At 39.1% G+C, this 26,049-nt stretch overlaps 2 protein-coding genes across 3 annotated transcripts in view; one reads left to right on the top strand and one right to left on the bottom strand.

Moving 5' to 3' along the window:
* Positions 1-13,485, bottom strand: part of ANKMY2 (ankyrin repeat and MYND domain containing 2) — a 38,317-nt gene extending 24,832 nt beyond the window's left edge. Inside the window, exons 1-3 of one of the 2 annotated variants that reach the window (XM_006736129.3) lie at positions 13,175-13,485; positions 7,787-7,851; positions 441-579 (exon numbers count right to left, since the gene is read on the bottom strand). In XM_006736129.3, coding sequence (XP_006736192.1) covers positions 441-579; positions 7,787-7,851; positions 13,175-13,241 — 271 coding nt within the window. In that variant the 5' untranslated portion in view covers positions 13,242-13,485. Of the gene's footprint in view, positions 1-440; positions 580-7,786; positions 7,852-12,569; positions 12,700-13,174 lie in introns of those variants that run through there. The other variant, XM_081800457.1, reaches the window with a different exon arrangement.
* Positions 13,486-13,796: 311 nt separating this feature from the next.
* BZW2 (basic leucine zipper and W2 domains 2) overlaps positions 13,797-26,049 on the top strand; it is a 63,592-nt gene continuing 51,339 nt past the window's right edge. Inside the window, exon 1 of the mRNA XM_006736127.3 lies at positions 13,797-13,954. The gene's annotated coding sequence lies outside the window, so the exon portion shown is untranslated. The remainder of the gene's footprint in view (positions 13,955-26,049) is intronic.

Genomic DNA, 26,049 nt, shown 5'->3' with positions numbered 1-26,049 from the left:
CAACATGAATAAGAGTAAGTTTCTAATTGGATCAGCATAATTTAGTACATAAATGTCAGGGAAGCACAGAGACAGCTCTATCATACCAGCTGTTTTCTCAAGACAACAACAAAGACGTTTTCACATTACTTCAAAACACAAGGATACAGTACATCAACAGAACTAACCTGAAGGATTAACGATCTAACTCCTTAACGCTGCATAAGACTGTCAATACAATCAGGTGACTTAAATATGTAAAGAAACATTATCACCAAATTAACTATATAACATATTTCATATATTATAACTTCAAAACCCAATTCCTACTTTTTCTGTAAGAACTGATCTTAAAATTACTGTAATAAAAAAAGCATTTAATTTAAAAGTATGTATGTACTTATACCAAATTGGTATGGATGACTAATATTAATATATTAGAATAAATGCTAAAACTTCACCAGAAAGTGCAGCAAACATGAGGGCTGTGTACCCATGCTCGTGTTGATGACAATTTACATCAGCTCCATGTCGTAAAAGTAATTTGCACATATCAAGTTTTCCTTTATAGGCCGCATGCATTAGAGGAGTCATTCCATTCTTTAATAGAAAGGAAAGAAGTATTAGTTTTACTTATTTACCTTTTCCCCTGTGAACAATTCCTGCAATTAATTTAAAAACAGAAAAGAAACATGAATTACTAAATTCATCTTTATAATCCGTAAAGTACTTTTATGTTTATTTCCTCACTTGGATCTTCCATAAACTGCTGAGGAAAAACGATGGTTTTGTTACCTGATTTTTTTTTTTTTATAGGTTAGCAGACAGATTCAGAGAAGACTTGCTCAACCTCACATAACCAGTAAAATGGCTAGGCAGGCACCAAACCTAGATCATGGGGGCTCTCATCTCTACCACACACAGCTCCTGGGAAAACAAATGAACCAACAGATACAAATGCATAAATACTAAAAAAAAAAAAAACAAAACCTCAAAACAATTAGAATGCCTGTCAAAGAGAAAGTATGAATGAAGTATGTTATATCCACAACATGGAATACCATGAAGCTATTGACTGAATGCATCTATATCTAGTGAACTGGAGAAATGTCCACACATTACTGCCGATGAGAAAAATAAGATGCAGGAAATGTATATTATCATGATATCATTTTTAAAATAATGATCCCCAAACCCCATGTATATTTTAATTACATATATGATTTGATCATATAAATGATTGTATAAATATCGAGAAATGGTTGGTAGTATTTACACTACATTGTTTAGTCTCCATATGTTTTGTACAGATCCAGTGAAACATCCAAACTTATTTGTTGTGGGTATCTGATACTATTTGGTAGATAAATGAACAAGCTGTTCTAGATAAGTGAATTTTCAAAGTAAACCAGGACAAACTATATAAATGCTAGCATTTCAAAGCTGTTTTTGATAAAAACCTCTCCAAAACATTAAGTCTTTTACTGTGGTAAACCTCTGAATACTAACATACTTTGACTTGTTCTTTATGATTCCACACTGTTATTATGAACAAAAGCCATCAATATTCTTTTTTTTTAAGATTTTATTTATTTATTTGTCAGAGAGAGAGAGAGCAAGAGAGAACATAAGCAGGAGAATGACAGAGGCAGAGGGAGAAGCAGGCTCTCCGCTGAGCAGGGAGCTCAATGTGGGGCTCGATCCCAGGACCCTGGGATCATGACCTGAGCTGAAGTCAGATGCTTAACTGACTGAGCTACCCAGGTGTCCCAGATTCAAATGTTCTTTTCCATTGTTTTCCCCAAGGACTGGAGAGGCAAGTACCACACTCTACAAGGATGAGGTATTTCAAGGTTGGGAGTGGCTCGGGTGGGTATGGCAATCAGGATCTCACTACACAAACACAGCTTTGAGGAAGTGGGAATGAACTATATGGTTATTACCTTTTGAATGAGGCAAAAATGTATTCAGAGCATGACTAGGGTGATGGCCCCCGAAGGATGCTATAACCTGGACGTAAGAAGCTAGCATGCAGCCGGGGAGGTGGGGGCAGGACAGAGTACAAGCAGGTGGGCAGTCAATCACACAGCAGTCCCATCCTACAAGAAAGCTTATCTAGCTCTGAGTGAATAAGCCTGACACTATAATACTGTCCTATATGTAAATAAGTCTAAAGCAGCATTCAACATTCAATACAACGAGAAAAGATGCTTAAGAACGAAGGAGATGTGCAAAATTTTTGGAGGTTACATTGCAAAGTGTCCTCACCTGTTTATGTCTGCTTGTGTTTTAACTGTCCTCTGTGTTGATCACTTCTGTCCATTTACCTGTCTGCCTCCCTGCTTCCTGATCCTGTTTTCTCTTTTTATTTTTTTTTTAATTTCCTTTCGTTCTCTTTGCTCTTTCTTATTTACCAGCAGTCTAAATAGGGATTGGTTTTTCAGAGCCAATCCATGAGAGCTTTTTAAAGAGGCAATGAGCAAACCCAATCATATCATCTGCTATGCAATCTCTCAAATTGTTATCTTTGTCATGTCTATAATGCAGTGTATGTTTTTCCCATATCAAGTCTCAGTGCTGGGCTGGTTGATTCTGGGTAATAGAAGCCAAACATGTGTTAAGTGATAATTTATGGTAAGCTTTCTTTTTTTTTTTTACTGAGGTAAAAATGACATACAATGTTGTATCAATTTCAGGTATACAACATAATGATTTGATGTTTGTATATATTATGAAATGCATAGAAGTTTTCCAAGTTAAGTGGATATCACATATACTTTCTTATCTTAGTTCAATTTTGGATTATAAGAACAAAAAGAATTACAAATTTTGAATGTAATTTTTACTATGCATTATCATGGTTACAGTACTGCCTGTTATTTGTGGAAACATTTCAATGTGCAAAGAAAAAAAGGAAGTGACATTAATAAATCTTAATGTTCCAAACAGATATAAAGCTACTGTCCTATAAATTTTCTAGTCTTTCTAGGACTTTTATATATTCCAGTATAAATATCAAGAAAAGGAATTGAATAATTTAAGGAGCACCTGGGTGTCAAATAAATAAATAAATAAATCTTTAAAAAAAAAAGAAAAGGAATTGAATAATTTAAAATACTATCAATCTACTAGACATAGAAGAGAATATCTCATGTTCAAAATAAACTGAAAATGTCTTGTTCTAGTTATAAAAATGGAACAAGTTAGTATCAGTTAGAAAAATAAAATACCTAATGTCCATCCCTGCTCAAATAAGAAAAGAGAAATAAGGTTTCATAAAATGTTATCATAATGTTATATGTAATCCATCAGTTATTTTTTTTTAGATTTTATTTATTTGACAGAGAGAGACAGCAAGAGAGAGAACACAAGTAGGGGGAGTGGGAGAGGGAGAAGCAAACTTCTTGCTGAGCAGGGAGCCCGATGCGGGGCTCGATCCCAGGACCCTGGGACCATGACCCGAGCCGAAGGCAGACGCTTAACGACTGAGCCACCCAGGCGCCCCTGTAATCCATCAGTTATAAGAATCACTTTATTTTCATATTTTAAGATCTCTGAAATTGAGTTGTATTTCACAAATACTAGAATCTTACAAATTATCACCAATCTCCACCCCCTTCATTTTTTTAATATCTCTGAAATCTGGATGAGTCTTAAAATCCATGGCATCTTAGAATCACTGAAACGCCAAGAGTAAAAATCCTCACTTCCTTGTCATTTCCCAAAGGCAACTTTGGAAGAAGTCTGCTTAACTGCATGAAAAACAAGCAGCTAAAATTCTTTAGATATTAATGACCCTAAAAAGAACTGAAGCTTCTGTCCCATAATTCTTAAATGAAAGAATTTATCAATATTAGCCTATTATGTGACAATTCTGGATCATTACCTAAAGCATTCATTCATTCAGCAAATATTTATTGAGTGCCTAATATATGTCTGACACAGGTTTGTGCGCTGTGGGTAGCAATGAACTAATTCCATGCCCCTCCAGTCTAAGTCCCTGACATTTAAATTTTAGTTGAGGTGAGAAGGCAGGTGGTAATACAAGTTCTAGGAAAAGAACATCGATAACAGGGAAACAATGCCAGAGAGCAAGAGGAGATTATTATCTGAAAAAGGACAGTTAAGAAATATCCCTCTAGGCAGGTGGCATTTAACAAATCCTTTCCTGAAGGGACTGAAGACACAAAGGATTTAAATAATCGGTGGAAGAATCCTCCAGGTAAAGAGAATGCAAGTGGGAAACTCTCCGGGAGAGGAGTATTGCCTTCAAGGAATATCAAGGAAGCCAAATCTGTCCCCAGCATCTCCAGGAATCTCCTTGTCTTGATCCTCATTCTTCTAAGGTTTTAACATTAAATATGAGAGTGTGTCTAATGTTTTAACATTAAGTAGGATGCTATTGTTTGTGGAAGGTTTCCAAAGGAAAAAAACAAACAAACCCTATTGTATCCTAATCTGTTAAGAGCTTTTACCATCCATGGATGCTAAATCTTATCATCTGTTGAGATGATCACATTTGCTTCTCTTCTATTCTGTAATATAATAATTGAAAGATTTTCTAAAACTAAACCGTCCTATCATTTTTGGAGAAACCTTACTGGGTTATTTATGTCTAATTATTCTTTTGATATACTACTGGATCAATTTGCTAGTATCTTACTTAGTGTTTTTGCATCTGAGTTATAAACTGAATTGAGCCCAAGGTTTTCTTTGGCTTTTTCCTGTTTTGGCATCAGTGTTACGCTAGTCTTATCAAATGAGTTGGGTATCTTCCTGTCTTTCTATGAACTAACAGTATAATCTGTGTAAAATGAGAAGTCCTTGAAGGTTTTGTAACGCTTACTCAGGTTTGCAGCTTTAGAAAGTGGTTGGCATTTAAATATATTTACACAAATTTTCCTTAATTATTCCAGTTTTCTAGAATCTCATATTCTATATGAGACGAATATATTCATTTTTATTTTTCTATGAAGTTACTTTTATATAGGTTTTCATATGTATTGGCTTAAACAAAAACTTACGAAAATTTCCTTTATAACTGCAGTCATGCTCTCTCTTAGTTTCTTGGTGTTTATTTCATTATTTTCTTGCTTAGACTTTTCAAACTGTGTCTAATATTTTGGTCGTGATAACTGCTTTTTCTTTCATTTTTAAAGAGCATTATTGAGATATATAATTCACATACCATATAATTCACCCATTTAATACACACAATTAAATAGTTTTCAGTATATTTACAGAAGTTATACAAGTATCACCACAATCAACTAGAATATTTTTGTTACCCTCACAAGAAACCACATACCTATTATCAGTCATTCCTATTTCCTCCCTGGCCCCCTACTCTCTGACCCAGCCCTAGGCAACCACTAATCAATCTACTTTCTGTCCCTATAGATTTGCCTATTTTGGACATCTCCTATAAATAAAATTATATAATATTTAGTCTTTTGTGACTGGCTTCTTTCACTTGGCAAATATTTTCAAGATTCATCCATGTTATAGCACTTGCCAGGACTTAATTCGTTTTTATGAATGACTATTCCACTGTATGGATATACTACATTTTGTTTATCCACTCATTAGTTAATGGATATTTGGGTTGTTTCCAACTTTGGCTAGTAAGAATAAGGCTGCTATCAACACTCATGAGCAAGCTTTTGTGTTGATATATGCTTTACTTTTCCTAGGTATATACCTAGGATTACTGGGTCATATAGAAACTCTATGTTTAACCAATGGAGGAACTAACTACCTGTTTTCCGGAGTGGCTGCATCACTCACCCACCAACAATTAATGAGGGCTCCGATTTCTCCACATCCTCACCGATACTTGTTATTATTTCTTTTATTATAGCCATCCCAGTGGGTATGAAGTAGTATCTCACTACAGTTTGTATTTTTTTTTTAAAGATTTTATTTATTTATTTAACAGAGAGAGACAGCAAGAGAGAGAGTGAGCGAGCACAAGCGGGGGAGTGGGAGAGGGAGAAGCAAACTCCCTGCTGAGCAGGGAGCCCGATGTGGGGCTCGATCCCAGGACCCTGGGATCATAACCTGAGCCAAAGGCAGATGCTTAATGACTGAGCCACCCAGGTGCCCCATCTCACTACAGTTCTGATGGCAGCTAATATTGAGCATTTTTTCATTTGCATTTCACTTTCATTTTTTTTATAGCCATCCCAGGGGTATGAAGTGGTATCTCACTGCAGTTCCCTGGCAACTAATATCAAGCATTTTTTCACATGCATATTGGTCATCTGAATATCTTTTTGGAGCAGTATCTATTCAGATCCTTTGCCCATTTTATAATAGGGTTGTCTTTTTTATTATTGAGTTGTAGAAGTTTATAATAGCTTCTAATTATAAGTCCCTTATCAGATATGATTTGTAAAACCAATCTGTGGATTATCTTTTCACTTTTTTAATGGTATACTTGAAGCATAAAAATTTTTATTTTTTTCTTTTGTTGCTTGTGCCTGGTGGCTTTTTCAAATGTTTATTTCTATTTTATTTCACTGGTTCATTTCCTTTACCCTCTGAGTATAGCCTAATCTTTTTTTAAAATTTCGAGTTAAAAGCTCAGAACACCAAAGATTGAAAGTACAATAATAAATGCTGCAAAATTTCCTCTATCACTTTGGCCATATAACCCAGATTTTGATAAATGGTAGCTTTTGATAAATGTTGTTTTTAGTTCTAAATAGTAGACAATTTCTACTTCTATTCCTTCTTTAACCCAAGAATTACCTAGAATTAAAATAAATTTTTCAGGTTGTTTTGTTGTTTGGATCATATTTTTGTTTATTTTCAGTGTATTCTACTGCATTAGGTGAACTTCTTTGAAATTAGCTAAAATTTCCTTTATAAGATAGTATAATACATAGACTATTTTTTATCAATGTTCCACATAAAGAAAATGTACTATTTTTTTTCCATTTTACACACAGTGCATTGACTGTCAATTAGTTATCCAAATTTTCTGTTCCCTATATTACTTTTTTGCTACTTAATCTGGTGGTTTCTTAAAGGTATTATTGTGACCTTACAAATTTCTCCTTTGAATTCTATCTTTTTCTTTATGAATCTCAAAGCTTATAAGCTTATAAGGAAGGCTTAAAGCTACTACATTCTTGGTGGGTTAATTAGTAATCTAGGAGAAAAAGTCATCTTTTTAAAATTTTTTAATTTTTTTGCTTTAAACTTTATTTTGTCTGACATTAATTTTGGTACACATTTCTGGGTAAAGAGTCAATAAAACCGCTTCCCCTTTTGCATGAGCAAGTGATGTTCATCTAACTTTCTAGCACTAGAGCCACCCTGTATAATAAAGTAGACACTAGCCCCACATGGCTAATGGCTGATATTGTACAGGTCAGAAAAGACACCACCATCATTGCAGAAAATTATTTTGAAGAGCAATTATTCTAGGAAGTTGAGTTTAGGTTTGATTAGCTTACCCTAGAAGTAGAATTGCTGTATCAAAAGTATGCACATTTAAAAATGACACAGATTCTAAAATTTTCTCCAGTGTGTGATGTCAATTTACACCTAATCCATCAGTATATAAAAGTCCAATGTTTCTCAAGAAATGGTATGATTTGGTTTAATTTGGACTTATTTGATTAATACAATTAAACATGTTTTTACATGCTTATTTATCTTTTGTAACGGGTCTACTTACATTTGGTTTAGAGATTAATATAACTTAAGCACAAATGCTAGAAAACTGTTACCATTACATTTCATATATTATCCATTCTTATAAAAAGTAAAGCACTTTATTCAACTTTTTAAATTTTACCTCATCCAAACAGTTGACATGGACATTCTTGCTGGCTAATAGTGTTCCGGCTTCTTGGACAGTACCTTTAAAAAAGAAAAAAAAAAAAAGGAAGGAAGGAAGGAAAGAAAAAAAAATGCAAAATAAGGTTATTTATCATTACAACAGGAAAAAAAAATCTAGCATCATGGAAACAAACGTTAAAGGGTTATATATAAAACTAAAACTAGTCTGGTTAGATTGTTAAGAAATAAAGCATCAACACACAGTATTTTTTCCACCAAGTAATTATCCAGAAGAACAGATTTATAGAAACTAAAATAGCTCCATCTTGTTTTTACTTCCACTGACCTTAGGGTATATTAAATTGGCCATATTTTCCTTTTGGCAGTGATACAATAACCACAAAGCATAAATAAGACTCTTAATACTGAAATCTTGAAGGGCATCTAGTCCAACCCACCATCTAAACCTTAAATTCCAGTCAATGTAATAACTGGAGTTCTCAGTACAGTCAGTATTTCTATACTCTGTCATCACCAGACCCTGTGACTTGATGGCAGCATACTTATAATAGAATTCTTGGTTTAGAAATGCTTAGGTAAACATTTCTTTGAAGGCTGGTTCCATAGAAAAGTGCCTTATGGTCAGTACTCAGACTGTCATAATTAATGACCTCAAACATAAACCTGAAGGTTAGTCCTTTGTAAATTTGGAAATAAGCTATAATGGGGCCACAACCGTCAGGTTTTTCCAGTCTTCTGTAAGGCATACTGACACAATCAAGTAGTTGCAAGAGAGAATGTTGCTATTATCATCGTTAATAATAGTCAGCTACTTGTTCTGCCAAAAAAATTCTGGTTTGACGGGGAAAGGAACAATGAAATTGAACGTTCTCAGGAAGAAAGGATGAGATGAGCCTCTTCTCCACAAGGACATAAAAGAATAGGAGCATCCCACAACTAGGAGTTTTTTCTTTCAACTGAAAATTATAGTTTAGGAACGTGCTAAATTCTGCTAGTTTTCCAGAGTTAAATGTGGAATGCAGAATAAAGATTAGCATGCTTCTCTCTCCCTCACCTGCTCCTTAGGCAAGTCATCTGGTTGCCTCACACCAACAGGGAACAGACAGAGAAATGTCTCCTAGATTGACAGAGAAATAGCTCTGCTGGGGAAATGTGTCAAGTGAGTGATCTACAAGTCCCTGGATTCTGACAGCAGCTATCTTGTAAAAAGCGCATTTTTCTGACCCTGTACTCCATCTGAGGGCAGTTAGTATCACGGGCTGAAGGGCTACGGAATGAATGGGGGAAAGCTCTCAAGCACGTGAGCAAGTTCTACGTGGAACTTATCCATATCTGGCCTTCTCATCAGAGACTTTCTCCTACATCTTTAGAAAGGAATTAAAATAGAACAAAAACTCCGGCACCCCAATTTCACTTCAGGAAGATGCTTTGGTTGATTTCCATTATCCAGTGAGAAATGACTGAAGTGATTTTCCATCTGATTAGGAGATGTTTACACAGGAAAGGGAGAATACTAGAGGGACTGTGAGCCCGTCAAAGCATGCTCCATGTTGGGAGAGGGTGCGGATTATAATAATAAACATTTGGCTCACTGTGAGAGAATAGGTCAATAATTCTATAAAATGTTTAGCCCAATGGCCAACAGTCTAAGTTAAATCTGTCTTGTCAGGAAGCAATTTAAAATAAGTAAATAAAGATGAGGCATGCACACATATACCCCTGAATACCAGTTAGCCTTTTAAAATGCAGGGACCAAGATGAAAATTTTTTTCTCAAACAGATTTTGGAAAATAGATGAGCAAAATACCCAAAGAAGAAAAACTTGTGATGACTTCTAATTTTATTTTCCTAATTTAATGACATCAGTAGAAAATTATAGAAGGTTTGGAATACACTTAAATATGCACCATTTATCGTACTTTATACCTCAATATAGTTGGCTAAATAAACCTTATTGTCCAAGCCTGTTTCATAATTCCTCTTATGTAAATAACGAAAAAAAAGCAGTAAATTCATTACTTTCTCATTAAGTCCACAATCCCAGAGATTTCAGGTACTAAACAAGTAATGAAGATCTTCTGGTTTATACCCTTAAGGAAAGTTTATTTTGAAATAGTGCTTCCTCAGTGCTTAACAAAAGAGATATCAGAACTTAGAAGAATGGGTCAATCTGCATGTCATATAAGCCCACTGGATGTGCTTCAGTGATTTCAATTTTCTTTTCTTAAATGTCATTGAATGGGTGCCATCATTAACTATGATATGAATGCTATATATGAAAGAGCTTCTCAGTTTTATCTGGAACTTCTTCTTGGCATTTCTAACAAATATACAATCTATAAACTACCTAGCACATGAATTCACTTGAAGAGGAAATCATTCTAAAAGTGTCCAGGAGCAATGTATAGCATTCTCTAGATTGTTAAGTATCACTCACAGTCCGCTTAACTTCTGAAGGGCACTGACTGACCGAAGAGAGATACTCAGTAATTTGCTGAGTTTATTTTGGATTGGCCAAAATGACAGGTCATACTTGGCTGAAAATTTATTGTCAGTTCCAGGTACTAGTGCTGACTAATCTAGTACTTCCCAAAGTCGAGAAATATATTAAAGGGGAAAAAAAAGAATTAAGAACTCTACCCACCCACTTGAAAAAAAATGTTTCTTATGAATATAAATATAAACTTCGCTTAGGACCTTCATTCCATTGTAAACCAAAAAATATTTTACAAATTAAACACACACAAAACCACAAAATCAGTAACATTTAGAATTAAAATGAATTTAACTTGACAGATGATACTGCGTTGCTGAAATTAAATTGCCTCTAGAAGTGACTATGGTATGGACTGCTATGGTTCTGGTTTCATTTTTTTGCTTAGTTTGTTTTCTTTTCTTTTTTTTTAATTTTATTTATTTGACAGAGAGAGAGAGAGAGATCACAAGTAGGCAGAGCAGCAGGCAGAGGGAGAGGGAGAGGGAGAAGCAGGCTCCCCACCGAGCAGGGAACCCGATGTAGGGCTCCATCCCAGGATCCCGGGATCATGACCTGAGCCGAAGGCAGATGCTTAACCGACTGAGCCACCCAGGTGCCCCTGTTTAGTTAGTTTTCAAGTCCAGTGTATTTCTAGGACTATAGGCCAAATGCTATCTCTGCTTTGCCACTTATTTCCTGTGTGACACTGGACAAGTTATCTAACTTCTCAGTTCCTCAGTTTCTGTGTCTATAAATTGGAGATCACTGTCTTTACCATAATAACAGACAAGACAAACAGCACTTTAAATGCTTTACAGACACTAATTCATTTGATCCTCCCAACAATGTTAACCAAGGAGAACCGGAAGCTCAGAAACAGTAACTTGCCCAAGGCCACATCACCAGCAAATGATTGTGGTAGGATTCCAAATCAGACCTGCATGGTGAACCAACACCCCATATAGTCTCTCATCATGCTGTTGCTTAAAAATAATTCCTAGCTCATCAAAATCAAATGTATCAACATATGTAAAGTGCTAAGAATTATGCCTGGCTCATACCAACATTCAATAAAGGCTGACTATAGTTGTTATTTTCTCATATCTCCCATATTTTTCTTTGAGAGTACAGTGATGTCCCAAGGACCTTCACTTGACAAGAATGTATCACAGACTAAGTCCGTCTCAGTTATTTTCTCATGGCTTGGGCCAATGAAATTGGTGAACCACGTTGTCTCGGCTCGAATGCAACTTGATGTACAGTGTGGACCCAGAAACATCACAGCACTAACCAGACTAAACTTGACATTAATTCTCTTTTACACCATCTTTAAAATAAAAACTGGTGTACACCTAAGAAAATATCCAAGGATCCCCCCCATCCCTTCCAGAAACCCACTTTATAAAACTGCTCACTTGCTTATACTTTGAAAAACTGATAGCTCTGGACTGTTTAAAAGCAGAATGTGGGTGGATTTTGAGTGGATCCTGTTTCCTTTTGCCCAGCACAGTACCTGGCACACAGTGGGGGCTCCCATGATTTCTGAACTGAATCCCAGAGCCACTGAGGGAAGGGAGAAATTACCCAGAGACAGGAGGAACAAAAGACTGCAGTGCTAAAAAGGTCGGCCACAACTGTGCAGAACAAACAATAAAAGCACCAACTCCATATCCCATAGTTCTAGGCAAAGAAGACTTGTGATAAATGTAGATGTGACTGACTTAAAATTGTTGAGATCAGATGAGGTGGGCTCAGCTCATCAGCACCTGCTGGGTTCAAATCTGATTTTTTTTTTTTCTCTTTTACATTTAGACTTCCCTTGTCAGTATGAAGAATAAATTTGCCTTACTCTCTGAGGGGGTCCAGATTTGAGCCTGGCTGCTTAAGCGAAAGAAGACTGGAAACTGGGAAGCCTTTATGCTGCGATAACTGGCCTCTCTGCCATTCCAGGGCAGATGTGGCTATCTCACTCTTGAGCGTAAACCAACCACCTTAACTCTGTCCGCAGCCCCACCCATGCCCATCCCCGAGCTGTGACTGTGCGGGAGAAGCCACGTAGTCACGCTCTTGGCACCTGCCAGGTAACGGGACTCAGCAGGGAACTCCTCCGGGACATCCACTCGGGGACTGAAGGAGAAACATGGCTTCTGGCTCGTCCCGGCGGCCTACATCTCCCTCCCCAGCACCCGAAGGGGCGGAAGTGGGACAGGCGTTGGGAGAGTGGAAGGGAAGGCGCAGAAGAGCGCGGGGAGAAGATCGAAGCTGTGCTAAGTGCGCCGAGGGCTGGGGACGCCTAGCCTACCTCTTCGCTTCCCTGCGGGTTCCTGCGGGGGCCGGGGGCTTCTGGAAGGAAGCCGGGGAGGCCCGGACGCAGAACCCTCAATGTAGCGAATTACAGACCTAGTTCTGTGCCGTTATAAAGAACCCTTCTCCTTAGGAGTTCCCTCCACCCCCAGGCGGGGGCGGGGACAGCTATGGGATCCAGATCTTTCGGCCTCCGGAAGTCGAAACGGCCCTTTAGACACCCTTCTAAGAACCTGAGGCCACTGTCGCCAAGACAGACGGTGGTCAAAATCACCTGGAGAGTTTCAAAGCATGCGCATCATGGGACCCACACACAGAGGTCTCTCATTATAATCTAAGCTGGGACCTGGAAATGTGTATCTTTCCAAAGCTGGTTTGGGAGACGAACCCCTGCAGCCTCCGTTCTTGTCCCAGCGTCTCGTCCCCCTCCTCTCCGCCCCCGCAACCGGTCCCAGGCCACTGGGAGAAACGCTATTTCCCGGTGCGAGGCCACGAACCTCGCAGAACCGCAGCGGAGGGTCAGCCCGGCCAGGGGCGCCCCCAGGGCTCCGCCACGCCCCCAGACCAGGCAGGCAGCGGCCCGTTGCAGCCCAGCACCCATACCTTTCCCGATGACTTCTAGCAGCTCCTTTTCTTCCTGGGTCAGCTCGCCTTTCGTTATATGAACCATTGCTCCCGCCAGCTTGAAGATGATTCTGTTTCTTTGGAGGTATTAAAAAGAAACTATGTGTGTGTGTGTTAGGAATGCCAACCGCAATGGGGCAACTCGAGACCAGGACGCTGAGTAGCCAACCGCGGAAGCGTTCGAATTCTCTCCTCCCTCCCGCGGGCTGGCGAGCAGCTGGCGAGCTCCAGCGAGCCGGGAGGTCTGTCGCTGCAAGCCCAGCGACAGTCACCGCCCGCCCGCGCGTCATTGGCCAGGCCGGGAGGAGGAGCTACAGGAGGTGGCAGCGAGAGACTCCTATTGGAGCAGCCTGGCAAGGAAAAACCCAGTGGAGAAAATCAGAGGGGGGAATCAAATTCCTCTTCCACCTTCCCCACCCCCTTCCTGCGCTCTGTTCAGATATTTAGACACACGCAATATTTAAATTCTCTTTTCAGAAGTTCCGGGTCCGCCCATGGCTGCTCGGGGCGTGCAGAGGTCCCTGGCTGTCTCCACAAGCCCCCACCGTTTTCCCAGGAGTGGCGCAGCCCGGGACGGGGGCGGGCTGGGAGGCGGGGCGGTGCGGGAGGCGGGGCTGCGCCGGGCTCTGTGGGTCGATGTCAATGTGTCTGTCCTTCACTCCTCCATTGTCTGCCGCCGCTACTGCCGCGGGTGCCACCGCCGCTGCCGGAATCGCCGCAGCCTGCAGCCTCGCGCGTCGCCGCTACCTCCTCCGACAGGTGAGAAGCAACCCAGGTGGGACAGGGGAAGCCTGGAAGGCTGCGGGAACCGCGGCCGCCGCCCCGCCGGGGGCTTCCATCCGGGCGGGAGCTGGCGGGCAGGAAGCATGTGCCTGCTGGGGCGGCTTCCTGTACCCCGGTGGGGAAGCCTGCCCTCTACCCCAGTACCATCGCGTATACCGCGTATCAGTACCCCAGATTGAAGATTCGCCACTTGCCACATTTGGCCGCCTGCGGAGACCCTGGGACAGAGCCGGCGGGGGCGGGCCACGCGGTGGGAAGCGGCGGGTGCATATCGTCTCGTGCGTGGCATCGCCAGATGCGGCTTCCCAGAGGCCGGGACTGGGGCTTGGGGCTAGGGGTGGGATGGGGAGGAGCGCTCCCCAGTGCGAGCGAGGTGGACGCATCATGAGAATAGTCTCTGAAGAAGGTAGTTCTCTTTTGGCAAGCCTCGACCGCCACCCCCTTACCCCCCTACCCGCGCTGTCCAAAACACACACACTACTTGTCATCTCTGGCCTCTGTGGAAGCTACAGAAGAAAACCGGATCTGATCGCCCTATGGTGCCTGTTAAGGATGTTTGAAAGCAATTTACACTTAAACTAATACTTCGTTTATGAGAGATGGCTTGGGGGGGAAGGGGGAAAGGAGGGCCTCTGCTCTGCTAGAGTTCCCAGTCTCTTTGTAACTCAGATCTTGAGATTTATGGAAATAGGGAGGGGAGGGGAAGGGGGCGGAGATTAAATTGGTGTTGCTGTCTATATATAGCCTTAGATTAGCCTCTTAATCCAACCTTCATTCAACTGTAATATGTTGCCTCGAGCTTTGAGCTTCCACCGTAGGTACCTAGGTGGTAAATGCAAGTGTGTACCCTCTTGTGGCTCAGAAGCAAGACTTGCTGGCTAATACGAAGTCAGTCATTCCTCCAGGGCGCGCATCCGTAACATATTTACAGCCTCAATGAAAGCTTCTTTAGAAATAAGTGTTTATGTGTTACTGTTGTTTCTGTATGGACTAGTATTGATTTTTCTTCCTAGACTCATGTACTTCAAAGAGAAATACTTGAATAATCATCTAGACTTTTTTGTTAAGCATCCCCACCACCCTCTTTCTCCCCACAGTGCCATATATGAAATGAAATGCATTTTCTTCTGGCCTTATGCCTTCCATCTTTCTTTCTTTTTCTTTCTTTCTTTCTTTCCTTTTTTTTTTTTTTTTTGGCATTCATAACACTTCTGAAATCCTGGAAGATGTTCATCATTATTTCCTGCATTTAACAAAATCTTTTCTAAACTCCAGCTGTTTTCTTTTTAAGGCTTCATCTTTACAGGCTGGGGCAGATCTGAGCCAGAACATCTCACATGAAAATACTTTGTAATTATTCATCTCAATGTATAACAAAGAAACTGTTGTTTGATGATGCTTTAATAATGATGTGGCTTGTTCAGACAACAAGTAGTAAGGCTTTTGACAGTGACCAATATTTTGTAACACTTAAAATGCTGTTACTGCCACAGTTACAATTGATTTAAAACACAGTATCATGCAGAAGAAACCCAGGAACCTAAAAAAATGCTTGCAGAGTAACCTCCTCTAACAAGTGACTGAACATTTTATGGTGGATGTGTGTCCAGATTTGGGTACTTCATTGCCAGTATTTCCATATCTTGTGCCAAATTGGGGCCATGGTTACTTGAAGGTCACACCTGTTTGTCTCACTGAAGTTGTTAGTTCCTCGAGGATAGCAACTTGTTACCTATTTTCTTGGTGCTTATTGGCATCTGGTTGGTATTTAGTCCTCTGAATACATGACTTCAGTAAATTTAGTCAATGCCATTTAAAGACAAAAACTAACATCTACAAAGAAATGCAGATAAATAATATGTTGTTTAAATTCCTAGAAACAGATGTGTAATGGATAGCATTCATCAGATGGATTACATTAATCATTTTGTACAGAGTAAATATGTAATGTAGGAATAAGACTAGCTGATAAGTATACCTTAAACTTGATCAAGGAACTTTTCTTGTACTAAGAATGTATTAGAAGTTTTATTGGTAATAAAAAACTACCACCCACTTATGGAGTATTTAATTTGTGCCAGATATTCTAGCAGATGCTTTCTATGGGATTAAATTTAACCATTGTTAGAGTGACCTGAATTATAGTAATCTCTCTTTCGGCAAATAGGAGGACAGAAACTAAAAGAACTTAATAAATTTGCCCACCAGTTAGGAAGTGTCAGAGCCAGAATTGGAACCCAGATCTGTCTCCAAAACCTTTTCTCTTTCTACGATTTTCTGCCTATGTGGCTGGCAATAAGGGGGAAATTATATATTCTTTCCACTAACCAATAGATAATACATTCATGTGGTTCAGCATGCCACAGGTACAAAAGCCTCCTTCCTACCCCCTTTACCAGTCTTTTCTCCATGCCCTGCAACCATTGGTATCTGTTTCTCTCATATCCTTCCTGAGATATTTTATGTGTTTATGGCTTATATGTATATTCCCACTTTAGGACAGAAATTAGAACATAGAAACACACTTCCACACTGCATAATAATATTTGCATGATGCTTTGGTCTCTCTTCTGTTTCTTTTGTCACCTTTTTAAAAATAATGTTTTCTGAAATGTCTGACATTTTTGTGTCTCCTCTCTTTTCTATTACTGCCACCCTAGACCTCTTCTGGCCCATTGCCATGGATTCCTAAGTAGCCTGCTTCTCTCTCACCTCAAGCCCATGCAGCTAATTCAAGGTGCTACCAGTTCAGTAAACCTTGAGCACCCATCACCCCCCAAGAATGAGACATACTCTGTAAAAACAGAATTGAGTTACTTAAAACGTGTCAATAGCTTTCCACTGGCTACAGAACAGAGGCCCAGTTCTTGCTTGGAAGGCTCCATCTTCTGGTCCCAGCCTGCATTTCCAGTCAGCCAGCCCCTCCCACACACTCTAAGGTCACCACACTCACTGCTGGTTCCCTCACATGCCAGTAATTTCCACCCCTTTGTTCCTGTTTTTCTCTTCCTGGAATGCCCTCCCTTCCTTCACCACTAAGTCTCTTGTCTCCTCCTCAGATCTGATGGACTGCTCAACTTTCAAAATACCACTTTTTTTCACGATCACCTCTCCCACCTTATCCAGTGAGGGCATCACAGATGCTAGGAAACACATTTCTTCTTGTGTTTGAGGGGGATAAGTAAAAATCTTTACACAGGAGTCGCTGGTAGCATTATTGGCATGCCCTAAGCCTCTCCTACCTTCTTAGGAGCCCTAGTGCCTCCCCACCCCAATCATTGCTTCTTCCTCTGGCTCCCCATGAAAATACCTGAAGCAGGTACCTTTTCATGACATTCTGGTATAGTTCTTATGAATCTGTTTGACCCTGTCTCCTTCTCAACTCTGAATTAGCTAGCACTAATTTATCCTTGTTTCTCAAAATCGTATCCCAGTGTCTGGCACCTAGTGTATACTCCGTGCTTGCTGATTTGAATTTAGTTTGATCTCTAACTTATTTTAGGTGGATTTGTTTCCCTACTTGACTAATCCTTCCTGGCCATGTGAGATGATGTGGCACCGAGCACACACAGCCATAACTAAGGGCAGAAGGTCTTTAAGTGTTTCATTCTCAAGCTTCTTGACACTGATTGATGAATGCTGTCAACCAAGAAAAAAAAATTGTCGATTTGTACATGTTACAGATTTCACATACCATTCCTGGATTTCCCCCATTAAATCCCCAGACCTCCAATTCTCTGCTTTTAGAGATTGCTTTTTCCTTTTTTTGCAGGGCAATAGCTCGTTTTTGAGCATTATATCTTTCTGGGTAATGTTTCCTTGACATTTGATTTTCTTTTCTTAGGTACATTTTTTGACTGAGAGAGTATTTGATGCTATTATGGAATTTTCTTTTACGTTTGAAAAAACTATTGTAGATATATTTTTAAAAGATTCCTTGTCTTTTAGAGATATGTATGGTATTATTTAAGGAGGGAATTATATGACATCTGAGATTTGCTTCAGTATAATTCTGTGACCATGGAGGACAGACACTGAGTAAGAGTATGAATAAGGAAATTGACTTGTTAACACTTGAAGCTGGATGATGAGTACATTGACTTATTAAACTGTTCTCTCTACTTTTGGGTATGTTTGAAATTTTCCATAATGAAGTTTTTGAAAGGAGAATTTGGAAGTATTACAGCCTCTAAAAATTGTCATTGTTGTTTAACAAAGCAGAAGAAATAATATGAATACAAATGTTCTTTCTAACTCTTGGAGTTTAGCTTATGCAATTATTCATTTAATGTTAAAACAGTTACACCTCAGTCTGCAAAGGACTGTATTGTGAACAGTGCATTTCCATAAACTTTTCATATCACATTTTAGCTTCTCCACAAAACTAAAAGGTAGGTGGCATTGCTCAGTGCTTGTGTCAGAGGCTTATGAATATCTCACTGGAAGCTAATTTTCATCTTTTTTGAAAAATGACAAAGTAATTTGCAGACAGTCTGAACAAGGTACGAAATATTTAACTTAACTGAAAAAATCGAGATGTGAATGGAGATACTGGTTTTCTTCTATGTCTCCTAAACCATTTCCCAAAAAAGAGGTACCAAAACTGTTGTGGGCAGTATCAGCATTGTTAGGACAAGTATATTAATGTAGGAATAGAAGGGCCAGACTCAGAACTTGTGCCTGCAGGATTCTTACTCAGGATTTGCTTAACTAAATGCTTATTTTCACACTTACTTCCTGGATTCTTACAACTTTATAACTTAATGTTTCCTGATATTTATGTTTCTTTCTTATGTTTTGGACTTTTTAAATGTTGATGTTTCCCAAGGCCAACATGGACTTTTTTTGTGTCATTTTTTGACATGTCCTCCCAGACTTTGAAGGATTTTTGAAGATTTACTTAAGCTTCAAAGTGAAGTAGTCTAAGGACCATGTAGCCAATCCATTATCACTGCCAGATATTGTTGAAGCACACATTAGTATATCTCCAGCTTCAACTCGTATTTATATTAACTATATTGCTGCGCAATTTAAAACTCTAGGCTGGTGCCTCTTATCTGAGTATAACAGAACTGTTCCAATAATTAAAAATAGAAAGCTATTTCTGCATCAGAAGGAAAAAGTATTCCCTTTAATTCCCAATTAATACATTTAGGCTAGAAAATTGGTGGTTTTGTCTCTTGCCATTTGATTGTCTATTGTGCAATTGTGTTAAACCCAGAAGACAAAGCAGCCCTTTAAACTACATTGATCGGGCGCCTGGGTGGCTCAGTTGGTTAAGTGACTGCCTTCGGCTCAGGTCATGATCCTGGAGTCCCGGGATTGAGTGCCGCATCGGGCTCCCTGCTCGGCAGGGAGTCTGCTTCTCCCTCTGACCCCCCCCCCATGCTCTCTCTCTCTCATTCTCTATCTCTCAAATAAATAAAATCTTTAAAAAAAAATAAATAAACTACATTGATCACCCTCTGAGCAGGATCTCTTCCTGGTCTGTTGATCGTGGAGTAAAGCAGGCCCAATAAGTAGCCTCTTGTGATCTGGTAGGAAATGATTATGGATGGTCTCTGGGAGACAGCCAAGCACAACCAGAGCCCTGGGAATTGGAGGGAGAAAACCATGGCTCCAGCTTCTGGGATGAGATGTATTTTCCAAAGCAATCTCCCTTGCTTTCAGTTTCTTCATATATATACAACAGAGATGCTCACCAAGCTTATAGGGTGACTTTGAGGATGCTTGAGGATACCCTGTACTGTAAAATGTTATATTAAAGCAAGTTGTTATTTTTAGGGCCAATTCTGTCTGTTTACAGTTGGGAAAAACACAATTATAGGCCAGTTGATAAAACATTTCAATATAAAATTGTCTTGACATTAGTATTTGGTATACACCTATCTTCCTCGATCTGGGAAGATAAAAATTATTTTTTTAAAGATTCTATTTATTTGAGAGAGAGAGAGTGAGAGAGAGCAAGCAGAAGCAGTAGGGAGAAGCAGAGGCTGAGCAGGGAGCTGGACCTGTGGCTTGATCCCAGGACCCTGAGATCATGACCTGAGCCGAAGACAGACACGTAACAGACTGAGCCACCCAGGCACCCCAAGATAAAAATTATTTTTAAAGAGAGAGTCATAAAAGATATAATTATATCTCAGAATTGGTATGTTAATAAGAAAAATCTTGGTGTGCATCTGTTATGATCAATAAATCCCAAAGAATAAGACATGATCTTTGTCCTCAAGAGGCTTATACTATCCTTCAGGAGACAGGCCAATCCGTGAACCAGTAGGGACTGAATGAAGTAATCCTCCTAAAGCTCTGTCCTGCTTATGTCAGCCCACAGGTTAGATACCTTTGAGAACCCTTTGCTTGTTCAAGTGCCTTCCCTGGCGCCTGCCATCTTTTAGCTCTAATTGGAACAATGTTGTTACTCCTCTACCCACCCACTGGCTTCCTGATCCTGGAATGCCCTCCTCCACCCATTTCTGCATATCAAATTTTACTCAAATCCTTCTCAGCTCAAATGACCCCTCCTCCACACAGCCTTCAGTCTCCAACCAGAGCTGTACAGACATGAGTATGAATTCCAGAATGGGTGGAGCTCAGTGGGAGGGCTAATTCCTGGAGAAAGTGAGATTTTGAACTGAGTCTGGAAGGACTGGTGAATTTGGCAAGCCAGGGAACGGACAGCATTCCAGGGAGAACAACCCCCTAGAAAAACAATTATAAAAAATATTATAACATTATAAATATTTATAAGATAAATATGGGCTACAGTTTCACAGCCAACCATACTGGAACTAGCAATGATTTCACTCAAAAACATGTTTTCCTCAATGTGTCGACTTTTTAAGATCATAAAAGTAGTAGATTATATTTTAAAGCACACTTTGATGGTGTTCTTGCAAGTACTTTATAAAACGTGATATCACATGTTTCAGACTAAATTCAAAATCACAAACCACTGTCTTCAGCATTGGTGTTAGCAAGAAGTTGATAATAGACATTAAAACAAACAATGGAAGAGAAAATCATACATCTATTAGAATATTTTGCCCTTAATTACACAGTGATTTGAAATTATTCAAAATAACTAGAATATAAATAGCTAGAAAATAAGTAGGAAATTCTTTGTGAGATTTATTTTTTAAATAAGATCTATCTGAATATCTGATCCATGGAATTTTTTAAATCTGTACCTTAAAGGAATTTTAGGACTTTTTTACTCTTTCGATTTGACTTTTTTTTCCAATCAGACTATTCTGATTTTTTTTTTCCTACTTTTACTCAGTGGAATGCTGAAACAGTTAAACCCAAGAGATAGGACAGGGATTTAATAATCAGATTAATGTGAATCATTTTAATGCAGGATTGTGGTTGTCATTAGGAGTTTCAGCAGCATTTTCCCTTGGTATCTATTAGGGAATAAAATACTTGATGGTTTAGAATAATTTTTGGATTTTTAATATAAAATGTGCAAATATTAGCAGGATATACACAAGAATACTTTTCATTCTTAGCTCACTCTAATGTTGCTATTGATGTCATGGGTGTCTTTAGTAAGTTTTTTTGGGGCAGTTAAATGCCAAATGGAATGATTTGACTTGTTCTGAATTTGGCATGTGTTTAGTGAAGAGTGCCAAAAAATGTTCTGTCATATTTGTAAACCATCTATTTTGAAAATAAGGTTTAGGTAACTTACTGAATGAACTATTCTTTTGGCAAATGCCAAAGAGACAATGCCTTTGTTATTCTTTCTTGATTTTTAATATCAGGTGTATCTTTTGTTTATGTCAAAAAAGGAAAATATAATGATAACATATAAGAAAGCATAATGCCCCACATTAATATTGAAGATAGTGTTTTGGGGCACTTGGGTGGCTTAGTCGGTTAGGTGTCTGACTTTGGCTCAGCTCCTGATTGCAGGGTCCTAGGATTGAGCCCCGCGCTAAGCGGGAAGCCCACTCCTCCCTCTCCCTCTGCCCCTCCCCCCACTTGTGCTAGTGCTCTCTCTTTCTCTCTCTTAAATAAATGTGTTCTTTAATACATACATACATATATACATAAATATAGTGTCATTTTGGGCTGCCTTTAATTTTCTTAATTATGCAAATAGTATTTTAGTAGGAAAACAATAACTTAAATCTGTGAAAGATGTAGAATTGTATTTTGTCTATTCATATTTCAATTTATTTTTATGTTAAATGAGGACTTTTAAAAAACAGTTGTTAGATGTACTGTTATCTTTGAGGACTTCTAAATAAATCATAATAAAACCCCCAGGCAGGGGTATATAATTAAAAAGGAATACCAACTCTTAAACACTGCAGAGAATATATCATAAGCCACTGTGAGGTGAGCAGTTTTAGAATATTCTACTGTCGGGGTGCCTGGGTGGCTCAGTCGTTAAGCGTCTGCCTTCGGCTCGGGTCATGATTCCAGGGTCCTGGGATCGAGCCCCGCATTGGGCTCCCTGCTCAGCAGGAAGCCTGCTTCTTCCTCTCCCACTCCCCCTGCTTGTGTTCCCTCTCTCGCTGTCTCTCTCTCTGTCAAATAAATAAATCTTAAAAAATTATAAAAAAAAAAAAAAGAATATTCTACTGTCATCCTGTTCTTGTACATTTCCACAAAGGACGTTATTACTTTTCAAACTAACTTCAACAGCTTCCTGGATTTATGATTTTTTTTTTTTTTTTTTTAGATCTTTTTTAAATCAAGTTAGTTAACATACAGTATATCATTAGCTTCAGGGGTAGAATTTCGTGATTCATCAGTTGCATATAACACCCAGTGCTCATTACATCAAGGGCCCTTCTTAATGCCCATCACATAGTTATCCCATCCCCCCACCCACCTCCCCTCCAGCAACCCTCAGTTTATTCCCTATAGGTAAGAGTCTCTTATGGTTTGCCTCCCTCTCTGTTTTTATTTTATTTTATTATTCCTTCCTTTCCCCAGTGTTCATCTGTTTGTTTCTTAAATTCCACGTATGTGTGAAATCTTATGGTATTTGTCTTCCTCTGATTGACTTCACTTAGCATAATGCACTCTAGTTCCATCCACACCATTGCAAATGGCATGATTTCATCCTTTTTGATGGCCGAGTAATATACCACTATATATATACCACATCTTTATCCATTCATCAGTCCATGGACATCTGGGCTCTTTCCATAGTTTGGCTATTGTGGACATTGCTGCTATAAACATTGGGGTGCATGTGCACCCTTGAATCACTATGTTTGTATCCTTTGGATAAATACCTAGTAGTACAGTTGCTGGGTCATAGGGTAGCTCTATATTGAACTTTTTGAGGACCCTCCATACTGTTTTCCAGAGTGGTTGCCCCAGTTTGCATTCCCACCAGTAGTGTAGGAGGGTTCCCCTTTCTCCTCATCCTTGCCAACATCTGTTATTTCCTGAGTTGTTAACTTTAGCCATTCTGACCCATGTGATGTGGTATCTCATTGTGGTTTTGATTTGTATTTCCCTGATGATGAGTGATTTTGAGCATCTTTTCATGTGTGTTTGCCATTTGTATGTCTTCTTTGGAGAAAGACATCTGTTCATGTCTTCTGCCCATTTCTTGACTGGATTTTTTGGGTTTTGGGTGTTGAGTTGCTAAGTTCTTCATGGATTTTGGATACTAGCCCTTTATCCGATATGTCATTTGCAAATATCTTCTCCCATTCTGTAGGTTGCCTTTTAGTTTTGTTGATTGTTTCCTTTGCTCTGTAGAAGCTTTTTATCTTCATGAAGTCCCATGTGATCATTTCTAAGAAAAAAAAAAATGACATGTGTTTTTCTTAGTATAGAAGGTAATAGAATTGGGTTATTATAAACAGGAAGGAGAACCCCACATTGCTGGGACAGAGGAAACTGCTGGCTAGGGGGAAGGGACTTGGCATCAGTATTCAGGAGTGTGAAGATTATGTTTTTGTTAGAGGTGAGCCTCTACAGGAAACAATATGATAATCAGCTTCTGTCGTACTCCAAGCCATGGTGCCATAAATTTCCTATTATTTACATGTCCCTGAGGGGCAGGACTTCTGTTAATTCCTCTTACTAAAGATAAATGTTTTTTCCTTAATAGAACTCCATGGAAAACGATTTGGCATTTGGGAAGTAGCGTATGCCAATTCAATTTATAAAAGTGCTGAACTAGACTTGAAAATTAACATTTATGCTTTACTCTTTCTAATTCTAAACCATAAAATCTATGAGGTAAATAATGAAAAAGCTGCCTTCGAGTATCATAGAAATAATTGCCCAAGACACGGCAACAATTTTGGTTGGCTTTTTGGAAAGTGCACTAAGTGGAGATTGGGTTGATTAGGTTCTGGCCCTGACTATTCCCTGAATGTAAGCCTCCTGATGGAAGGAATTTTTTGCTTTCATCTCTGCCTTATCACCAATGTTAGGATGGAATGCATGACCTCAAGCACGTGGTGTGATACCTCAGAGCCTTCTTGGATTGTTAGATGAGGATCTAGTGTTAGGTCCCTGGTTTTCAAAGTGTTCCATGCTTCATGGATATCAATTAAGAAACACATTTAATTATTAAAGCATTAACAGACACAACTGCAGCTCAAATGCATCGTTTGATCACTTTAACATGCTAGAGACCCTTACTTCTTGTTAACTCACACTGCCTGGCTTTTGTGCAGTGCTTGGGTCAAATCTCCACCTGCTAGAAAGTGAGCACCATGCAACTTTTTTGGCTGGCCCCTGTTGAGTTTCTGTTGACTAGTACCAGTCATACGCTTGATAAATAAATACAAATACATGATTCGCTTTATGTTTAAACTTTTAAAAAATGTACTTGAGAATTTATAGCTCTCTTTTTGTTTGTTTAGTTTTTGGTGTTTTTTTTTTTTTTTTTTTTTTTTTAATTTGAGTTTGTGTAGTCCACTGCTATAAAATTATGTCGGGCAATACAGTCCTGTATCATCAGTGTGCTGTGTATCATTAAGTCCTAGGCTTGGCTTTGGCATTTCTATCCAGTTCATGCTCTGCCCATTGTGAAATACTCGTGTGTATGGTAAGTGTTTTTTGTGTGCAGCCCTTCAAATACGGCTTCATCTGCTAGACAGGCTTGGGCAGGTCCCCTCCTGGGAGGATGAGAGCAGGAGTGGCTTGGTTGAGAAAACTCATAAATGTGGAAAGTTGGATGCCTGCCCACCACCACCTTTGAGCTTCCTGAAGGTCCATTATGTTTTTTAAGCAAATGCTCCAAAGCTAAATTCTCCCACTGGTTATTTGTCGGGGGTGTTATTTTTTTTTCTAGGGGATCCGATTTTCCTCTCCTTGATTAAAATCCTGAGAAAAATGAAATACACTTCAATCCTCCTTGTCATAATAACATCTTCTAACTTTCCACTTGAACTAGTAGTCATATATACTCTTATCAGTTTTGCTTTTGATACAAAATCGGCTTTAATAAACTGACTTACTCTCTGGCATTTGGCACCACTCCCTGCTGATTCTTTTTTTTTTTTAAAGACTACCTTTTTAGAGCAGTTTTAGGTTCATAGCAAAATTAAGAGGAAAGTGCAGAGATTGCTTGAATACCTTCTGCCTCCACACATACATAGCTTTTGCCATTATCATCATCCGCCCACCAGAGTAGTACATTCGGTACAGCTGATGAATTTATGGATCATTTGATAGCACATGGTCTGACATATCTTGGGTTCCCATTGAAAATGTTCAAGTCATTTTCTTTTCTTTTTTAATATTTATTTGTTCGAGGGGGAAGGACACGGGGGAGGGAGAAAAAGTCTCAAGCAGGCTCCGGACCCCAAGAAAGTGACGTGAGCTGAAACCAAGCATCTGACGTTCAGCCAGCTTGCCACCCAGGCCCCCTCAACCCATTTTCTATACACATGTGTGGGTACTTGTTGACATATATGCATAGGCATTTTCTGAAAGGATACATAAGACAATCTTAAAGTATTTATTTTTTCTATGGAGTGGGATTCCACTTAATGAACATGAGATCACAAATGAAAGTTGGAAAGTAGTGGTCTTTATTTTTTCACTTTTATGCCCTTTTATGCTGTGCTAGTTTTTTTTTTTTT

This window comes from Leptonychotes weddellii, chromosome 12 (genome assembly GCF_054177405.1).
Source record: "Leptonychotes weddellii isolate Sample4059 chromosome 12, ASM5417740v2, whole genome shotgun sequence".
Lineage (NCBI taxonomy): Eukaryota > Metazoa > Chordata > Mammalia > Carnivora > Phocidae > Leptonychotes > Leptonychotes weddellii.
Note: the sequence above shows the minus strand (reverse complement) of the source record. Positions and strands in the feature narration are given on the sequence as shown.